A 20,116-nucleotide genomic window follows, 5' to 3' on the forward strand; every position below is an offset into this window, starting at 1 on the left:
AAATTTTTTAAGCTTAAGCTAACCAGTGTAACTAAGAGAGCCATTCCATTTAGGACGAGCCCGTGTGGCTATGGGGGCAGGCACGAGCGGTTTGCTCAGCCATACTTGATGGTTTAGCACTTTTAGACTCGTTTGGAACTTCTTAACGCAAGGTTCCATCACCCATCCATGAGATGATAACTCCCTTGGAACTACCATACTTTCTTGAAGCTTTTTAACAATTTTGATCAGTATTCTGTACATGATTACAGAAGCTTTGTTGTTTTCACTCATCATTTGCCATCTTTTATGCAATTTCAGCTATGCTACTTCAACAAATATCATATCTATGTTGAATTTCTTAATCTCTTGAATATAACATAAAATTTTATTCAATTAAACTTTACAAGTTAATTTCAAATCATTTAGACCATAATTCGTAATTATTTTAATTTAAAATCTTCTCAAAATTCTAATTTTTTATCCATAAAAATGCTCGTATCTAGAATTTTGCTCTAATATTATGTAAATATTTAGATTTTAAAGCATACATATAATTTCAAATCATTTAGACCATAAGTTAATAATTCGTAATTATTTTAATTTAAAATCTTCTCAAAATTCCAATTTTTTATCTATAAAAATGCCCGTATCTAGAATTTCGCTCTAATATTATGTAAATATTTAGATTTTAAGAAGTCTTACTCATGTTATAACAAAATATAAATTTTTTAGTTATCAAAAGTTTAGAATTTAGTAGATTTAAGATGAGTAGATTTTTTTCTAAAATATGTTAAGTAAATCTAAATATATTATTTTTTTAACAAAAATGATATGTTTAATTCTAAAATAGGCCATTGATATTTTATATTATCGAATTTTTTTAATAATAATTTGATACTCAATGTATATTTATATTGTTTTGTTTAAATTTATTTTCAAAATAAAAATATTAAATTATAAATTTAATCATTAAAAAAAAATCAAATTTATAAAAAAACTATTTTTAAAAAAAATATAAATGTAAATGTTGTATACAACGAAACCCTAATTGAAAGTTTATAAATAAAACTCAATTTTTTTTAATTGATTAATTAAAATTTAAAAGTTGCTCCTCTCTCTCTCTCTCTCTCTCTCTCTCTCTCTCTCTCTCTCTCTCGAAACATTGATTATTATCATCTTCCTTTCATTCCGTCTACTCTCTGTATTTTTTGCTTTCATTATTCTTTTTTCTTTCTTAGGGTTTCGAATGCGAATTATGTGAGTTTTTTCTACTTGGATTTTTCCTGCGACTGTTTAAGGTGAGAATATTTTTCGACTACGAGTTGGTGGATTCTTGATTTCCGAAGCCTACACCTTCCTCTTGCTTTCTTTATCCAAGCGCTGCTGGATCCTAGTTGTTTCGGCAGGGATTGGCAGTCGATTGCAATTTCCTGCCGAGGTTTGATTCTGTCTTTGTGTTGCCTTTTTCTTCATTTCGTACGATTTTTTATTCTTTTATTCTTATGTTCTTTCTAGATTTTTTTTTTTTTTTTTTTTTTTTTTTCCTTCTTCCGTTTCACGTTGGTCGTGTGCTCTCAATTTGGAGAATTGAGGCATCGAGAATTTGGGATTTTGTTTCTATTTAGGTTGTTTCATTTGATAGGGTCGTGGGTTACGTACTACGAGTAATGCGGTTCATATTTTTACTTGGGAAACCGGTAGTCGAAATGGTTTTAATTTTGTGTTGTTTGGGGTTTTTGACTTGCAGGGTTGTGCTTAGTATTGGGTTTACTAGTGAAGTTTGTGACTCTGCTGTGTTTGAGGAATTGTGAGGTTTGGAGTAAATGTTGGTTTGTGGACGTTGAGTGATTGTCTACATGGACTTAAATGCCTCGCCGGTGCCTGAAGAGGACGAAGAGACGTTTGATAGACATGAAGTGGCGTATAGTGCTCCAGAGGATCATATAGAGACTGGTGCCAGTATTGCACGGCGGGTATGTGCGTTTCTGCCCTGTGTTTTTTTTTTAAACTAGAAACGTGAACTTTCATTATCGAGAATGGTGGTGCGAAAGAGGGAGGATTTCTGCGAAGATTCTGTTTTAACTTCCTATCTTTTATTTCTTTTTTGGACACCTCATTAGAATTGTTTATATGGAGTAGCGGATAAAGGGAAAATCTCATCTTGGTTTTCTATGCTCTCTAGTAAGATTTGATACTCGGGGGTACTTTTTTTTTTTTTGGCTAGGCCAGCTCACGTTAAGAAAAATGGAAGAATATAGCAATACAAAAAAAAAAAAAAAAAAAAAAAGAAAAGAAAAAGAGATTTATGGACAGTTGAAAGAGGAAGCTTAGTCTTTTTGTAAGTGCACCAGTGTATTGTACTTCATGAAATCAAGCAGTATTCATGCATATACATTGATACCTGGACGTGAAGTACAGCTTGATTGTGCATCCATTTGTTTGTGTTAGGAACGAGAAGAAAGAAAAAGGCGGCTGAAAAGAGATCGCTCTATTGAGAGACCGGTGCATGAATACCAACAGCCGGCACGGGATCAGTCTTACCCTGCTAAAAACCAAAAAACTGTTAGAAGCAGGCTTCCTCCAGGTGAGGCTCTTAGTTTTTGGTTTCTATCATTTTCCTTCTTTTTACTCATACTTTAAGATTTACGAAAGGTTATGGTTCCTTTGCATGTACCTGGTTGTAAATATTTCAGTTTTCAAATGATCAAATAAGAGCAGGTTCACGAAAGGTTTACAGTTCCATTTATTTTTTCTGATCTTTTTCACCTAAATATTTGAGGCTTTAAGTTGAGTGCTAATGCTAAAACGTAGACCATGTAAAGCAAACATTCTTTTCTAGAAACTTTCTTTTCTATGCTTTATGCTTTAACCATTTTTGTTTACCACTCTTTTACTTGCAGGTTGGTTGGATTGCCCTGCTTTTGGTCAAGAAATATGTTGCATGATTCCTTCCAAAGTTCCTCTGGGCGACACCTTCAGTGATTGTGTAGCACCTGGTAAAAGATATGCATTTAAGCAAGCGATCCATCAGCAGAGAGTTTGGGGGAGAAAAGTAAGCCTCTGTCTCTCACACTCCTCGCTCAAACACATGCACGCATTAAAAAAAAAAAAAAAAACCAGAGAGAGAGAAAAGTGCAATTATTTATTTATCTTTTTTTTGATATAGGGATGTAGCTTCTTAATCTTTAACTTGTTTTCCATTCCATTAATAAGAAATAAAGTATTCATTAAAAATAGTAGCATAAAGAAAACAAAGAAATCTCTTTGGCCAGTTGTTCTCATGCACATGGAGAACCAAAGAACAAAATATGTTAATAAAGAATTTCTTATTCTTGCTCATTTTACCAAGTTGAAATAACAGATTATTTTGAACTAAACTTTCAGCTCGGTTTGGTGATTGATTTGACAAATTCTTATCGTTATTATACAACGACAGATTTGAATAAAGAGGGTATCAAGTATGTTAAGGTGAGCCTTGGAATATGGCATGTTATCTTAGTTGTACTTTTTAATTGTTGGTATTGAACTTTTCTTATTTTCTGTGATATTCGTTCTTCTTGTTGGGGGAAGATTCCTTGCAAGGGGAGGGATTCTGTACCTGACAACAAGTCGGTCAATATGTTCGTTTACGAGGTTCGTACCATTTTTTTCACCGGGAATCTTTTTCCATTTTATTAGAAGTGCTTTCATGCATCAGATTTTGAGTGGAAGGGTCAAGGGATTGGCCTTTGTTTTATCTTTTTTTTTCTTGGAATATTGGGTACGACGGGAAATTAAGAACTGAATAATATCATTACTCGTTTTGGGTGTTATACTGTCTAGCTACTGTATCAATCTGGGCTTCTTTGATCTACCAAATTTCTAACTTATTGTCCATTGAATTCCTTAATCAGCAGCTTTTGTGTCCTGGCAATGCACATTAGGTCTTAGAATACATTCTCTACTGTATCTGTTTGATTTGGGAAAAAAAAAGTGTGTTGGTATGTCCGCACACATACACACAGTTACATGTTTTCATTATTTGTGCATGTGTGGACTTGTTTACTTTTTACTTGTTCAGCTGAGGAACTGAGAAGATTGTTGAGCCTGAACAGCCGAACATGCGTTAATTATTATCTTTTTTTTTTTCCCAGGTCAGTCAGTTTATTTCTCGTCAGAAACACTCAAAGAAGTATATTCTTGTCCATTGCACGCATGGCCATAATCGCACTGGATATATGATCATAAATTATCTTGCGCGTGCACTATCCATTTCTGTTACCCAGGTTAGTAAGTCCACCTATAAAATGATTCAAGTGTCATGATCATTTCTTGGTTTATCTTCGTTCATCTCATTGATTCATCTCTCATTTCGATTTGCTACCCCTTGAGAGGGGACATTGGATTATCCTTGTTGCACAGGCTCTTAAAATGTTTTCCGATGCACGTCCTCCTGGAATTTACAAGCCAGATTACATTGATGCATTATATGCCTTCTATCATGAAAAAAAACCTGAATTGGTTGTTTACCCACCCACACCTGAGTGGAAGAGATCCTCAGATCTTGATCTTAATGGTGAAGCAGTTCCGGATGATGACGATGATGGAGGTTCTGCTGCTCCTTTGAATGTATGCAATATTCATAGAGTACTCGTTCTTATCAATATTTCAATTTCTTCCTATTAATGGGTTAGATACGTAAGAAGTGTACACAATCATGTGTTCTTTCATTTTTTCTCAAGAAAGAGGGGTTATTAAAAAAGAAATATATGGACTCTTTGTACTTCATTGTCTTTTCAAGTAAGAAATGAAATCATACTTGCTTGCAGCTTCAAAGACTAAGAGCACATGAAAGGAAGTATCTTTTTGCCTTAAGCCTCATGGGATCTTAGTTAGACTGCACATGGAATCCACCCAGGACTCCACTTTGTTCAATTTCTTTTTGTTAATTCTTGCATTAGGTTCCATTCTACTCATTCACACACTTGCACTCAGCGTGCTAGTTCTTGGAAAGATAGGAATTAAGACCTGGTACATTACATTCTCATGTCCCATGCTCTAGACCAATATGCTACTTTCTATAGTTTTTCTTGAACCCTCTCTGGCAAGGACTAAAAGAACTAGTTCATTAGAATTGTCGGGTTGCAGAACAAAGTCTTTTTCTGTCGACAGAAATGAAGGGTTTTGTTCATAAGAGAATTACAAAATAGGAGGACCAATTCAGATCTATTAATTAGTCTTTGGATGTAGCTTATTTGATTCTTTTTTTTCTTGGTTGTTTTCAAGGAAAATCATGATGATGCTGCTCAAGTGATGACAAATGATGATATATTGGGTGATGAGATACCTGAGGACCAAGAACGTGCTTTTAAACACTTCTGCTATCAAATGCTTAAAATGAATGCGGGAGTATGCTCTCTAATCCTTTTCTTCTTCTTATGTGTCTGCACTTTTATATCAGAATATAGACAAGATAATCCATGGTTTCACGTCTTCCTTAATGGAACCTAAGACATTATTCCATCTATATTCGCACAAGATCGCTGGGCATTTTTATATGGGGTGAATTGTTTTGTCTTCACTTTTCATTTTGCCTTTTTTTTTTTTAATGATAATAATAATAATTATTATTTTTTACTTGCTAGGCGATCATGAAATTTTATACTTAAACCATCTATTTTCAAAGTACCACTAAAATTTGGAATATATGTGTGTGTGTGTGTGTATTACAACCATTATTTATTTATTAAGAAAAGGTTAAATTACAAGTTTAGTCCTTCAACTTTGAGATTTGTGTCTATTTGGTCTCTAGATTTTCAAAAATGTCTAATAGGTCCCAAATTTTTAATTGTGTTTATAGGTTCATGAACATTCAAGTTTGCATCTGATCGGTCTTAGAAAAATTCAAAATTCTTAAAAGTTAATTGATCTGTTATATATAAATTTGAATTTTATGTCTAATGGAACCCTAAACTTTTGTATCTAATAGATCCATAAATTTTACAAAAGTTTAAAGCTCAGAGACTAAATTAGTAGTTTTGTTTGTTCATGGATCAAATAGACACAAACCTCAAAGTTCAAGAATAAATTTTTAATTCAACCTACAAATGATCTTTTAGTTGGAAGCATAGGACTTATTTGGTAGGCATGGAATGTACTTTATACTTATTTGGTAGCCATGGAATATATTTTATACTTCGTATAATTTTTTGCTGTCCTATTCTTTTTATATTCATCGTTTAAAAACGAGAAGGATGAATGATCATCTGAGTTTTCAAATAGGACAATAAAATTTGTTCAGTTTGAACTTATTGCTGAGGCCAACATGCGTGAGTCTATGCAACACTATTGCATAAAAGATTGTAGTTGAAATTTATGCATAAGATACGTTATGTAGTTGAAGCATTTGCATGTGTAGATTGCAGATGTAGCCCCCTTTTGTGTTGCTTGTATTTGATTCAATGTTTTAACTATTTTATTTTACAGGCAAGAGCGAATTTGCAATTTCCTGGGTCGCATCCTGTGTCTCTTAACAGGTCATGTTGCATTAAATTTTCCTTCATTTATGATATTTTCCTAAATTAATTAATTCCACTTCTAAATGCCTTTGGGCTTCCTGTGCCAATCTATGTGTCATGAATCCGGAGCCCTTTTTTGGCTTTTTGTTAGTAACTTTTTAAAGAACTTATTTTCTTCTAATTTTGTTGTTTACATTCATAGTTTTACTACAATGAACGATTAACTTGAAAATCTATACGTATGCATCATAGCATTTAGATACCCCAGTTGCATATTTGCGATAGGGGGTTATGATAGTTCTCTTGTTAGTAGGGGTTGTCTTGTTTCAAAGAAACTACACTACTAAAAGGTGGGGCCAAAGTTTTTATCATGTTTTTCCTCCGCCAAAGTTTGATTGGTGTTGGTACTTGTGGAAAGGCTGGCAGGATTTCAGTTTTCATGAGAGCGATGCTATTTTGGTAAAAAAATTGAATTAGAGACCTTTGGAGATTTATCTAGGAGGAAAATGGTTTGTTGGGAACTATAGATGAGTTCGATGAAAATGTGGAAGAGGGTCTGACTAAAGTCGAGAAAGATTCAGGGGAGGTTTTTGAGAAAGCACCTTGATCATGTAATCTATAGTGAAAATGAAAGATGGCGGCAGAACTCGAAGTCATTGGATTGAAGGGGAAAAAAAAAAAAAACTCACCGACAAGGAGGTCAAGAAATCATGGTTTTTCTTCCTTATTAAATTTTTGTTTTTGTTCCTCATAAAGCAAAGTCGTTGGATGGAGGGGAAAAACTTAACTTTGTTTGTTTTTGTGGCACCGATTAGGAGCCAAAGAAATCATGGTTTTTCTTCTTTGATAAATCTTGGTTTTCATACCTTACCCTTTGATTAGATAGGGAGTTGGTAAATGACTCTTTACTTTCTGGATGAAGGCTCCTCATATTATACTCTACAAGCAAGGGGGCTGTTTTCGTAGAGGCAAATATGCCGTCTCTGATTTTTGGACTGCTTTTAATAAAAGAAAGATTCTGGGTGCTGTTTTCATAGCCAATTAGGTTACTGAGAATTGGAATAGAAAAGACAAGAAGGGTTGAATGCCAGATAATTGATTAGAAAAAGCTTGGCCGGTGGTCACTCTCTATGCTTCCAATAACAACCCACGGTTAAGGTTTTCAAGTAATGTGCATTCTACTTCCTCTGCAGTCCTCCATGTGACTGTCAGGGTTACGCTTCAGGTTTGCTACCTGCTGAACTCAACTGCAGATGAACTGAACACTTTGTGATCCTGATGCTATAGTTCCGATCTGAACATTGAGATGGTTATTTATAGATTCATTTCTTTTTTTGTTAGGGAAGGGGGGAGCGTTTGAGCTATATTCTTAACTCAGAAAAGATTTTGTTACGTTATTATAGTTTGGAACCCCTATTGCAATTTAAGAGTTCTGACTATTGCAAACCTTTGTGTTTTGATTTGTATGTTTAGTTGTAGAGGAATAATTTCTTTTATTCTCAACAATATTGAATAAAGAACTTCTAGAGTAATATAGAGATTTAGCATTCTTTCTCGTTTTTAAAAGCTGCCACCGCCTCTTATTCACTTTTGTGCTTAAATATTGGAAACCCTTTCTCTATAGTCTTCTTCGCTCCTTTGCTATGGTGGAGACATCGCACTCAGTCTTTTGGTAATGCAAATTCTTCTTACCCTGAAAAAGTAACGCAAGCAATTGAGCGATCATTCCTGCACTCCCTCTGATTATATGTTCTTATTGATTTAGTTTTCTATTTAAATTTAGCCTCATGATATTGAGTTCTATTTTATATTTATGGTATGCAGAGAGAATCTTCAACTGCTAAGGCAACGCTATTATTATGCCACGTGGAAAGCTGATGGAACAAGATATATGATGCTAATAACCATGGATGGATGCTACTTGATTGACAGGGGTTTTAAATTTAGAAGAGTCCAAATGAGATTTCCGTACAGAAATGCAAATGATGTATGTTAGCCCAATCCTTCACTGGAGATCTATTTACTTGTATAATTGTATGTGCATCCAACCTGATATACGTTGTTCATTTTGGCTTCAAGGGCCTAGTTGAGAAGATTCACAACTACACACTCCTTGATGGAGAAATGATCATTGACACTCTGCCGGACTCACAGAAGCAAGAGAGAAGATATCTTATATATGATATGATGGCAATTAATCATGTTTCAGTCACTGAGGTTTGATTTATATTTTTGTTAGTGATCCTTATGGATGAAACTTTATGCTCTTAATATAGTTAACTCCCCCCCGGAAAAAAAAAAGTTGCTTGAATTAAAGTGGACATGTTAATTGTGCATGCGTGTGTTTTAATCTTATTTATTTAATGTTTTGGGTTTTTGCCACCTCTATTGCATTGCACAACTTGCAGGACTATTGTGTTTACAAACTTAACCATGCTTTTGAGGGCTCGATTCTTCAGTTCAATTCTAGCTAAATAATCAATTTAGAGACCCGAGTTCCTTTTGCGGTCTCGAGGGTGGAACACCTTATTTTTTCTTGTGTTTGTTCTTAGTTCTTCTTCCACACCAATAAAATATTTATTTCTTTGAAGAAAAATCCCAGCATAATCTGATTAGTGTTAGGAATTGGGCCTTGGTAGGTTGATCTTTTCCTTCCTGTATTTTGACCTGACCTTGAATATGTCATATTCTATCGAGATCTCTTAATTCATGTACGCAACTACGCACCTATTGCTACCATTCAAGATGCACTTGGTAATATCTATTTGAGAATGTTTAGCGGTATTTAAATTTTTGGTTTGGATGGTCATTGGCTGACCTTATATAGAACTGCCTCTTGACTGTTTGGTCATATTTTCATTTTTTACAATTCATGCTGTTCAATTAATTGTGCATTTATCTTTTAGTGATAAGTTTTTCCATTTTATAGCTCTAATAGCTTGCCATTGCTGTAGCGTCCTTTCTATGAACGGTGGAAGATGCTTGAGAAAGAAGTGATCGAACCTCGTAATTACGAGCGCCAGAATATTTACCAGAGTAGGAACCCTCAGTATAGATATGACCTAGAGCCATTCAGGGTTTGTATCCATACTTTTCTTTTTATTTCTTTTCTTCTGGCTGTGGCTATCTGATTCAACATAAATAAATACTCATTAGGTGAGGAGGAAAGACTTTTGGTTGCTCTCCACAGTTACCAAACTTTTGAAGGAGTTCATACCGAGGCTTTCACATGATGCCGATGGTCTAATATTTCAGGTAGTTGAATTTTTAGTAAATAAAATATGAATAGATACCTTTTGCACTTTTGATAGGATTTGAGTTATCTTTTATTCCAGGAAACTTGGTTTCTTCTGTTAGAAATATTGTCTAAGATACACAATCATAGTATAATTACCCATAAGGAAATATGATACTAAGTATGGGCCTATAATTTCTTGTAAATTTGTGACATCTCTTTTTATTAGCATTGTTTCTCTCTGCTTTTAAATATTGCATCTTACACTGTCGTTTGTTTGGGTCTGAGATTGTGGAAGTTTACGTTTTAGGGAAACCATCCATTTATTCCTTTTATTCATAAATCAATTTTAACATTATTCTTTTTCCAAAACACTACCAAATAGCATGAAAAATTATCATATAATTATTTTTTAAATAAGTAATGAAAAATAGAGGAAGAAGAGAAGATGAAAAATGCCCATATGAAAGAAAAAACTCCTGATTCAAATATTTTCCTGGAATATTGCATTAATCTTTATATTTGAAGAAGTCTTAGACGTGAAAGTTGTGCATTAATGATTTTGAAGCAGAAGCACAGAGTCCTAATGATAGGTCAAAATTGATTCCCTTACGAAAGTTTAGGGTGTTAATTAATACGTTTATTAATTTAGAGCTTTAATTAATTTAATTTGGGAAGTTTAGTGTATAAATTGATATTTTTCTACATTTTTTTTTTTTGGAAATTTGTTATCATCATTTATTGGGGTGAAATAGTTTTTTATTTTTCTTTTCTAGGGGTGGGATGATGCTTATGTTCCTCGAACTCATGAGGGTCTTTTAAAGTGGAAATATCCAGAAATGAATTCAGTCGACTTCCTTTTCGAGGTTGTAAGTAATTTCTTTAGCATTGAATTTGATTGCTGCTGCCGAAGTTGATGCTGAAGTAATTTGAAGTTAATTGTCTGGACAGATGGGGGACGATGATTCTCAGACGCTTATTTTGTTCGAACGAGGAAAGAGGAAAACAATGGAAGGAAATAGGGTTAAGTTCAAAGGTTGATGCAAATAGTTTCTGCCCTCTTACTTCATATTCTTTAGTCTTCTCTTTGCACTATTATCAGTTAAATCATTCTTAATAATCTATCTTTTATTTGCTACTATGAACTCTTACATCCCATGTGCACAAGTGCAAAATTTTTGTGAAGGAAATATCATCTTGATCGTCCAGGACTGTGGTATGATGTTAATTTACTTCTGTGGTTTAGTCATCTTTGTATTTAAAATTGCTGGTTAAGTTAGTTCATTAATTCTTTAGGGGCTTGTAGATCGAATAAAGTATTAAATTACCGTGCATGAAGAGAGTTTATTGAAAAGTTTCTGAGGGAGTGTCTTACTCGCCTTCCAAGTTGAACCTGATGTATTCTGTTTATGAGTTCATGAATCCACATTTGTACTCGTTTGTATATAGATGCTACCGCGGTTATGTAGCAGAATGCTGGGGCCTTGATAACTACAATCTCTTGCATATGTGGCTCATTCTGGCTGTATCTATCTTTATCAACCTTTACCCTCAATGTTTCATTATCTATGCCAAAATTCCTGGATAACTAGGTGGTCATTGGTTTAAAATCTTTGGGTTTGTTGAATGAGATTCTACTTTTGACTGCAAATATTTTATAGACCGAATAATATATAGTTCTTCAGTGTATATTATTTTAGGTCTCATTTTGAAACTTTTGCAGATGGCGATCCCTCCTTCTATTCAGGAAAGATTGTTGAGTGCTCTTGGGATTCTGATGAACGAGTATGGGTCTGCATGCGTATCAGGACAGACAAAACAACTCCTAATGATTTCAATACATATAGAAAGGTTCTTTTCCTACCAATTTGATATGCCGTTTTGCTGAGAGTTCCAAACCTGCGTCTATTAATATTTCTCGACGTTTGAAATAGGTTATGCGGAGCATTAAAGACAACATCACGGAGGAGGATTTGTTGAAGGAAATTCATGAGATCATACGCTTGCCTATGTATGCTGATAGGATAAGGAATGATAGTAAAGCAGCCCAACATACGAATTCAACACGACGGAGGTGATGATAGCTAGACGATGCGATGCACAAATACAGAAATTAGGTAATCTTTGGACGAGATGCTCAAAAGGAGTTCCTACAGGATGTTCGCCATAGCTTTGCCTTGTTGCTATTGTCGTGTGTGCAGCTGGCGTGTGTATGATCATCCAGTCATTGCACTTTATAGATGTTTTCAGTTAGAGCTTTGAAATCCATTTTTTTTTTCTTCTAGTTTTCCAGGTGAAGAGATGTAGGATTAGGATCATCATCGTGTATATTAGTAATTTGATTTTCGATATTTAGCAATTGCGGTAGGCAGCAAGCAACTCTTAGGTAGTTCTTTTTAAAAGTAAATCTGAGCCAAGTTTTTATAGCTAGCCTTTTCATTTTACTGTTGTGAATAACCTTTACTCTTTCTTTCTGTTTTGTCCTCTGTCTTTCTGTTCTTGAGATGAGAAATAAGAACACGACCTGGATATTGTTCGACGTCTTGTTTGCTTCGATTACCATTTCTGCTGAAACATAGTCGAAAAAATGGGGTTTCTACTCGAACTGAAAATACGAACTCCATTCATATGTTTGAGGTTGTTTCCAACCGAACAGGTATGTTTTTATTAATATGATAGATAGATGATATGGAAGGAATAATTTTCATTTGAAGATGATAATTCCATCTAGTTTTTTATTTAGTTTGGATTTTGCCATCAGAATTGAAAATGTTCCAATTCTTCTATAGAACATATGAAAGTTCATTTGGTAAAATCTTACATCCTTGTAAAAAATGTAGGATCTCACAATTGGCTCTGAATGGAGGCTGCTTGGCATTCCTCTCTCTAATTGATGTAAGATCTCATAATTCATCATCTTCAGGGCCTAACATCTAATACTCTCGTTTTCAACCGATGTAGGATCTTACAATTCACCCATTTCGAGGTCCAATGTCTTCACTGGCACACCGTTCAGTACCTAATTCTAATACCATTTGTAACATCTTAGACCTACTACTAGAAGACGTCTTCACTGGCACATTGCTCATAACATCTCAGGCCCATCACTAGAAGATATTGTTTGCTTTGACCCGTTACGTATAGTCATCATAATTTTAAAACGTATTTGCTACAGAAAAGTTTCCACACTTTTATAAAAAAAAAATATTTAGTTCCCCATCATATTAGAAAATAATAACTTTTCCCTACCCTGAAGTTAAAAATAAATAAAGAAAGAACCTGCCATAAAAAAAATGAATATTTAAATACAAAAACTTAATTCTTGCCTCAATTATAATTGTTGAACTAAATAATGAAAATTATCAAATCCCAAATAATAATTTTACCAATTTAAATTATAATCTTATATAAAGAATCAAATCTAGAATATTTATTAATGATTTAAAATTAGGTCAAAATACTCTAATAAAATTATTAAAGTAATAAGAAAATTATCATATAATTATCTCTAAATAAATACACAAAAAATCATACCTACAATCTAGTTTCTAATATTTTTCTCTCATTTACATCAATTAATACATTTAAATAAGCATTAATAATTTTTAAACTAAAATTTAATAGATTTATCAAAGTAAATTTTAAATGAATATAATTATTAATTTAAGGTATAAAATTTGTTTAAAGGTATTAATTTCAATAAACCAGACAAATTTGATAGAATAGTCAACATTTTTTCGTTCCAAAATCTTTTCGTTTCAGACTCGCAGCGGAAAGACGCCACTGCAGTTGGATTAAGCAGATCCCTCTTGGGGTTTAAGGCAATTTGCTGTTGTTGGCTCTGCGTTTTCAATTTGCAGAGTCTCGATAGCGCGTTCCTCAGGGGCTTCGTTCCCTAAATTGCATTGATCTCTGCCTCGAATTTGAGTATTCGATTCTTCCTGTTGTTCGTAAGGCTACGGTGGCGGCCACATGAAATTCTCGGGGATTTCAGCTCTTTTTATTTGTTTAATTCTCTTTGCTCCGTCGAATTTGATTCACGGTGACGAGGCCAAGAAAAACAAATTTCGTGAACGAGTAGCCACGGATGATGCCCTTGGATACCCTGAGATGTAAGTTTTGTATCGTTGTTTAATCGTTTCTTTTCCGTCTCTGTGACCTGCAGTTAGTCTGGTTATTTATTTTGATTTTTTTCCCATTGGATTGTGAGCTCAAATTGCAATCGAGATTTTTGGTTTTCGTTTGGTTCAAGTGCTTCGGTTGCTGTAAAACTGGCTGGATGTTTTTGGGGAAACGATTCGTATTTTTCCAAAGATTGACTTTTTAATCTTCTGATCTTTCATTAGAGATGAGGATGCTTTGTTGAATACACAATGCCCAAAGAATTTGGAGCTACGATGGCAAACGGAAGTAAGTTCTAGCGTGTATGCTACCCCCTTGATCGCTGATATTAACAGGTATAGTAAGCCCCTCACTAGTACGTTCCTTATGGCATGGAGATTAACCAATGTGTAAAGGATTCCTCGGAGTTCTAATGCTATCATAATTACACTTGGGGTGCAACCTCTTTTTACTTCAACTTCATTTTTCTAGTTTATTTATTTTACAGTGATGGGAAGCTTGAGATAGTGGTTCCATCTTTTGTTCACTACCTTGAAGTTTTAGAAGGTTCTGATGGAGATAAAATGCCAGGTAAAAGTTGTGGTAATTGTTTCGGGATTGCCAATTACTTAATAGTGTTGCATGCAAAAGGTCGAATTGTGAAAAATATTACGTTAGTATGGAAAGCTTTGGAGAGCATTAGTTGTGCTTTGTGTTTCTTTAAGGCAACCTATTAGTCAAAATTATGCATTTTCTATTAGGGTGGCCTGCTTTCCATCAGTCAACTGTGCACGCTAGTCCTCTTCTATATGATATAGACAAAGATGGTGTGAGGGAAATAGCTTTGGCCACATACAATGGAGAAGTACTCTTTTTCAGGTGCTTATCTTTGCCTCCTTCCACACAAACTATCTCTTACCTTTTCTACAGTTCAGTCTTAAAAAGATGCTATACATATAGGTATATACATTCTTCTTTTTAATATTTTCCCCTAAAAATATCAATTGTTGTTAGGGTGTCAGGATATCTGATGACAGATAAGTTAGAGATACCACGTCGCCGTGTGCGCAAGAATTGGTATGTGAGTCTAAATCCAGATCCAGTGGACCGATCTCATCCAGATGTTCATGATGAACAACTTATCACAGAAGCAATGAATTCAAAATCAACGTCTCGTAAGTATATCTCATCCCTTTGATTATTAGTCTGCGATGAAAGGAATATCCAGAATCTCATGAGATGAGACGACTGACATCACAGTTTATATATTGTCCCTGTAGAAACAAACGGAAGTGTTCCAGAGTTAAACCATACAACCCAGACCTTGATGAATGGAAGTGTGACTGAACTAAATACTTCGGCTACCATACCAAATCAAATGTTGAATGTTTCAGATACCATGAATAACAGTAAGGTGAATGACAGAAAAGTTGAACCAGATATTGTCCTGCCTACAAGCATGACCAATAATGCTTCTATGAATGTTACAACTGGAAATCTCGATGATAAGAATGCAACTGGGACGAGTAGAAGACTTTTGGAAGTTAATGACCCCAAACAATCTGAAGAAGATGGTTCTGGGTCCAACGCAAATGGTAGTGGAGATGAGCATGTTGCCACAGTTGAAAATGATGAACCTTTAGAAGCAGGGGCTGATCAATCATTTGAGATATTCCGTGAAAATGATGAACTTGCTGATGAGTATAATTATGACTATGATGATTATGTTGATGAATCCATGTGGGGAGATGAGGAGTGGACTGAAGATAAGCATGAAAAAGTGGAGGAATATGTGGATATTGACGCACATTTATTGTGCACTCCTGTAAGTTTAACTTTTATACTTCAAATGAAGTTCTGTGCCATTCCTTACTATTCTTGACTCATGGTAATGATCTTTGAATGGTACATAAATTTCCAGGTCATAGCTGACATAGACAATGATGGGGTATCTGAAATGATTGTAGCTGTTTCATACTTTTTTGATCACGAGTGAGTTCCCTTTGATGCTGTCTCGTGTCTTGATTCTTTCAGTTTCTCACACATTAGATAGTATTGATTAAGAAAATGAGGGAAAACAAATCAGGACTCTCTTATGTTTTATTTGAACTTAGTTTCTTTGTATGTATATTCAAATGTACTTGCATGTACTTCTTGCTGGGTTTTGGGGCATCAAGTACTTGGTATATTCACTTAAAATCTTTATAATGCTCTGGGAGTGAATAGACTGTCTACCCTTGTTGAGTGATGAATGTGTTTATTTTCACTTATTTTTTCGGTAAAATTGATGAGTCTCTATGATAATAGGTACTACGATAACCCAGAGCACAAGAAAGAATTGGGTGATCTTGATATTGGGAAATATGTAGCTGGTGCTATTGTTGTTTTCAATCTGGATACAAAGCAAGTGAAGTGGACAGCTGAACTAGACTTGAGCACAGATTCTGCAAACTTTCGTGCTTATATATATTCCTCCCCTACTGTCATTGATTTGGATGGTGATGGGAATCTGGATATTCTTGTTGGAACATCCTATGGCTTGTTCTATGTCTTGGATCATCAAGGTAATCTGATTCTGAATTCGGATTTTCTTGTTCTTATATGTGCAATCGTTTCTTCTTTGATTTTTGTTTCCTTTTATTATTATTATTATTTTCTGTTTTTTTTGTATTTAATACACTTTGCAAACTGGAGACGATTTAAATGATATCTTATCCTTGCTTGGCATTTTATCTTCTCAATAAATGGGGTAGAATTACTTGATTGAGATCTTGTACAAACATTCTTTCTTTGAGCCGTATTCTCATTCTACTTGCTTCTCAATCTTGCTTGAAGGTGATGTCTTGATGAGTACGGTCATACCTTCTGTAAGCTTTTACTGCGCAACTTCTTTCTCCTCCTTTTTAGGAGATAGCACTTACCTCTTGAATAGTGTACTAATGGTTCAGTACATTCTCTGTTATGTGCCCTTTGCCTTGCTGGTTTTCTCTTAGCAGTCATTGATTAAATTTGTTCACTCGTTCTTGAAATTTTAAACTTTTACATGAAATCTTCCATCCTAATTTCCTGAAATTAGAATCTTGATTGTGGTATTTGTGCAGGCAAGGTGAGAGAAAAATTTCCTCTTGAAATGGCTGATATTCAGGGAGCTGTTGTTGCAGCTGATATCAATGATGATGGAAAAATTGAACTTGTGACTGCTGATACACACGGAAATGTTGCTGCCTGGACTGCTAAGGGTGAAGAAATTTGGGAAAAGAATCTAAAGAGTCTTATACCGCAGGTGAATCACCTTCTGTTTCTTGCTAGTTACTCTCTGCATGAAAAGATGGCGTCAAGCTGCCTGTTTAAATTTATGCATGACCTAGGTTAAATTATGAATTATCTTGGAGGCTAACGCTTTATCAAAATGAGTTTCTTGCAAAATAATGGAGAATGTTTGGGTATGTGTTAAGAGTTGTGTCTTCTGTTTAATCGACCTTGAGGTGGTGTTCATTAAGGGAAAGTAGGGTTAGGACCGAAAAGTATTTAGATCTGGCATGCATTTTTCATGAGTTACAGTTATATCGTTTGCTGCTATACTCCGAGTTACTTTCATATCTAACTTTTCAGATTATGAAATTCTTTTCATTTGAATTAAAAAAATGAAGGAATTCATTTCATTTTTTGATGAGTTTGAGCTCTGTTTCAATCAATCATTGGCACATTGGCTTTTGTCAGCCACGCCATCAATCCTAGGTTCATGAGTTTTACTGCTGAGTGCTGACTGTTTATAGAAATTGAATGGAGATAGATGGCTTGTATTGAGATGAACATCTTTATCCAAATGCTCATACCAAAAGTTTATGTTGGGAAGCAACGTAGTTCATAGTAGTGCTTGTATTACTGCATTTCTGTAGTTGATAGAATAGAAAGCGCTGAAGCGATACAGAGAAATAAAATGATAATAACAGATCCTGTTGCCAGAGAGAGAGAGAGAGAGAGAGAGAGAGAGATCTTTGTGAAGTGAGTCTTATACTGGGTTACTGATCTGTAGTTGTGTGTCCGTACTGTAATTTGCAGACTTCGTGATTTAAGTACAGGTTAGCTGATATGATCTATCTCTTATTGATACAGATAAAATCCTGGAGATCTCTGTTTGTTGCGAAGTATCTGATAGTTTCTTTCCTAGGCCAGTATTTATCCACCATAGTTTTGATGCATATACTTATTTTCTCAGGGTCCCTCCATTGGCGATGTCGATGGGGATGGTCATACTGATGTGGTGGTACCAACAGTATCAGGAAACATATATGTTCTGAGTGGCAAAGATGGGTCATTTGTTCGTCCTTACCCCTATAGAACCCATGGAAGAGTGATGAATCAAATTCTTCTCGTTGATCTGAATAAACGTAATGACAAAAAGAAGGGACTTACTCTAGTCACATCATCATTTGATGGCTATTTGTATCTCATTGATGGACCTACATCCTGTGCCGATGTTATTGACATTGGCGAGACGTCGTAAGATATTCTCTAGAATCTATCGGTGTTGCGAACTTATATTCTTTTTGCTCTTCCTTCATCAGATATCTATGTTTTTTCGTCCATCACAGATATAGCATGGTTCTGGCTGACAATGTTGATGGTGGAGATGACCTTGATCTTATTGTCTCAACCATGAATGGGAATGTTTTCTGCTTTTCAACTCCTGCTCCTCACCATCCCCTCAAGGTATATATATGATGATCTGAATCTGCTTGCTGAACTTTTTGATAAACTTTTATTTATTTATTTAGGAATGGAGATCAACCAATCAAGGACGAAACAACGTTGCAACTCGGTACAACCGTGAAGGTGTTTTCATTTCACAGTCCTCTAGAACTTTCCGTGATGAGGAAGGCAAGAACTTCTGGGTCGAGATTGAGATTGTCGACCGTTACAGAAATCCATCTGGGACTCAAGCACCATATAACATCACTGTAATTCGATCCTAACCTCCATGCTTTTATTTTCAAGATTTGCCTTTGCAGTTGTTCTTTAAGAATCTACTCATTCTTTTTGGAATTGTGATTTTGATCTGAATATCACTAAAACTTGCAGACAACCTTGATGGTTCCTGGCAATTACCAGGGAGAGAGGAAAATAAAACAAAACCAGATCTTCAAAGAACCAGGCAAATATAGGATCAAACTTCCAACCGTCAGTGTTAGAACCACAGGCACTGTTTTGGTGGAGATGGTTGACAAGAATGGACTCTATTTTTCAGATGAGTTCTCCCTCACATTCCACATGTATTATTATAAGCTTCTGAAGTGGCTTCTCGTCCTCCCCATGCTTGGAATGTTTGGTGTACTCATGATCCTTCGCCCGCAAGAGCCCGTTCCATTGCCATCGTTTTCCCGGAACACTAACCTATGATCGATGCCCCATACGAAATGCAGAGACAGATTAACATGAATGAAAAAGGTATCCCTGAACCGTGAGCTGGACGATGCACAAATTTTTGCAATACATGTGTTTAGTGTTGATTGTGCATCTAATCTTCCGAATCACCGAACTATTGAAATTTTTATGGAGTTGGTGGGGTTTTTTTTTGTTTTTTTTTTCATGAACATATATCTGGAAGGTAGACAATCAGAAAGTGTTGCAAGATCATGAAGATCAAACGAATTAAGTAGTCGAAACGTTGATATTTATGTACAATCTGTCTCTTCTCCTGCCCTGTACTTCATGCCATTGTTTGAATCGCAAAAACGCGTGGATGTTTGAAAAACTTCGGTCTTTAACGTCACAGATTCTTGAGATCTTATGGGAGCATCCTGTTATGTAAGCAGCAGAGACATGCTTATGAGACCTCCCATCCAACAATATGTTGGTATTTATGATAGAAAATACTTGTTGGCCGTTTGATCCAAGTGCTTTGAAAGGGTACTTTGAAGCGTCGAGTCGTCTATTCAACTATGGGGTCGTCTATTCAACTATGGGTGTACATCGTCTATTCAACTATGGGTGTACAAAGAACACGGCAATCTGAACCGACTCAACCCGAATTATAAGGGTTGGGTTGGATTCGCATTTCGGTTGAGTTGCCTTCATTTTTCTAAATCCAAATATATTTTGTTTGGATCTCAGGTTCATTGGACTTAACTTTTGGTCGGGTGACCCGACCCGAACCAAACCAAATTTTATAAAAAGATATCTTAAACCAAAACTTTGGATTGACCCGAACCAAACCAAACTAACCCTCTATTTTTTTTTTTTTAACCAAACCAAAAAATTTGGGGTTGAGTTTGGTTATCTGAACTTTTAGGTTGGTCTA

General features: G+C 35.1%; 2 protein-coding genes across 5 annotated transcripts; both read left to right on the plus strand.

The window, feature by feature from the left end:
• Nucleotides 1-1,119: 1,119 nt before the first annotated feature.
• LOC111803494 (uncharacterized) lies at nucleotides 1,120-12,253 on the plus strand. Of its 4 annotated transcripts, none has more exons than XM_023687926.2 (18): nucleotides 1,121-1,280; nucleotides 1,730-1,955; nucleotides 2,431-2,566; nucleotides 2,883-3,034; nucleotides 3,367-3,450; nucleotides 3,553-3,615; nucleotides 4,116-4,247; nucleotides 4,384-4,590; nucleotides 5,248-5,370; nucleotides 6,448-6,497; nucleotides 8,304-8,466; nucleotides 8,559-8,696; nucleotides 9,434-9,556; nucleotides 9,636-9,734; nucleotides 10,491-10,583; nucleotides 10,666-10,750; nucleotides 11,438-11,565; nucleotides 11,649-12,253. In XM_023687926.2, the coding sequence occupies exons 2-18, from the start codon at nucleotides 1,839-1,841 to the stop codon at nucleotides 11,790-11,792; spliced, it is 2,037 nt and encodes a 678-aa protein (XP_023543694.1). In that variant the 5' UTR covers nucleotides 1,121-1,280; nucleotides 1,730-1,838; the 3' UTR covers nucleotides 11,793-12,253. The 4 variants fall into 4 exon arrangements, 3 of the variants coding, with proteins under 3 accessions (XP_023543694.1, XP_023543692.1, XP_023543695.1); XM_023687924.2 differs by having other exon boundaries at nucleotides 1,122-1,420; XM_023687927.2 differs by having other exon boundaries at nucleotides 1,123-1,420; nucleotides 10,491-10,580.
• Nucleotides 12,254-13,428: 1,175 nt separating this feature from the next.
• Nucleotides 13,429-19,500, plus strand: LOC111803846 (protein DEFECTIVE IN EXINE FORMATION 1). The gene is made up of 13 exons (XM_023688435.2): nucleotides 13,429-13,826; nucleotides 14,061-14,171; nucleotides 14,324-14,406; nucleotides 14,577-14,694; nucleotides 14,830-14,990; nucleotides 15,096-15,640; nucleotides 15,737-15,807; nucleotides 16,123-16,379; nucleotides 16,917-17,098; nucleotides 18,035-18,318; nucleotides 18,411-18,528; nucleotides 18,594-18,776; nucleotides 18,898-19,500. The coding sequence occupies exons 1-13, from the start codon at nucleotides 13,687-13,689 to the stop codon at nucleotides 19,213-19,215; spliced, it is 2,571 nt and encodes an 856-aa protein (XP_023544203.1). The 5' UTR covers nucleotides 13,429-13,686; the 3' UTR covers nucleotides 19,216-19,500.
• The last annotated feature ends 616 nt before the right edge of the window (nucleotides 19,501-20,116 follow it).

This window comes from Cucurbita pepo, chromosome 10, assembly GCF_057944985.1.
Source record: "Cucurbita pepo subsp. pepo isolate OVF chromosome 10, ASM5794498v1, whole genome shotgun sequence".
Classification (NCBI taxonomy): domain Eukaryota; kingdom Viridiplantae; phylum Streptophyta; class Magnoliopsida; order Cucurbitales; family Cucurbitaceae; genus Cucurbita; species Cucurbita pepo.

What these genes read in the sequence shown, in the direction of transcription:
- LOC111803494 (XM_023687926.2), top strand. Translation starts at nt 1,839, where the DNA reads ATGGACTTAAATGCCTCGCCGGTGCCTGAAGAGGACGAAGAGACGTTT. An exon ending in TCAATATGTTCGTTTACGAG is followed by an intron (nt 3,616 to 4,115) that starts GTTCGTACCATT and finishes TTTTTTTCCCAG; the next exon opens with GTCAGTCAGTTTATTTCTCG. An exon ending in ATTTCAATACATATAGAAAG is followed by an intron (nt 11,566 to 11,648) that starts GTTCTTTTCCTA and finishes CGTTTGAAATAG; the next exon opens with GTTATGCGGAGCATTAAAGA.
- LOC111803846 (XM_023688435.2), top strand. Translation starts at nt 13,687, where the DNA reads ATGAAATTCTCGGGGATTTCAGCTCTTTTTATTTGTTTAATTCTCTTT. An exon ending in TCATACTTTTTTGATCACGA is followed by an intron (nt 15,808 to 16,122) that starts GTGAGTTCCCTT and finishes CTATGATAATAG; the next exon opens with GTACTACGATAACCCAGAGC. An exon ending in CTCCTCACCATCCCCTCAAG is followed by an intron (nt 18,529 to 18,593) that starts GTATATATATGA and finishes TTATTTATTTAG; the next exon opens with GAATGGAGATCAACCAATCA.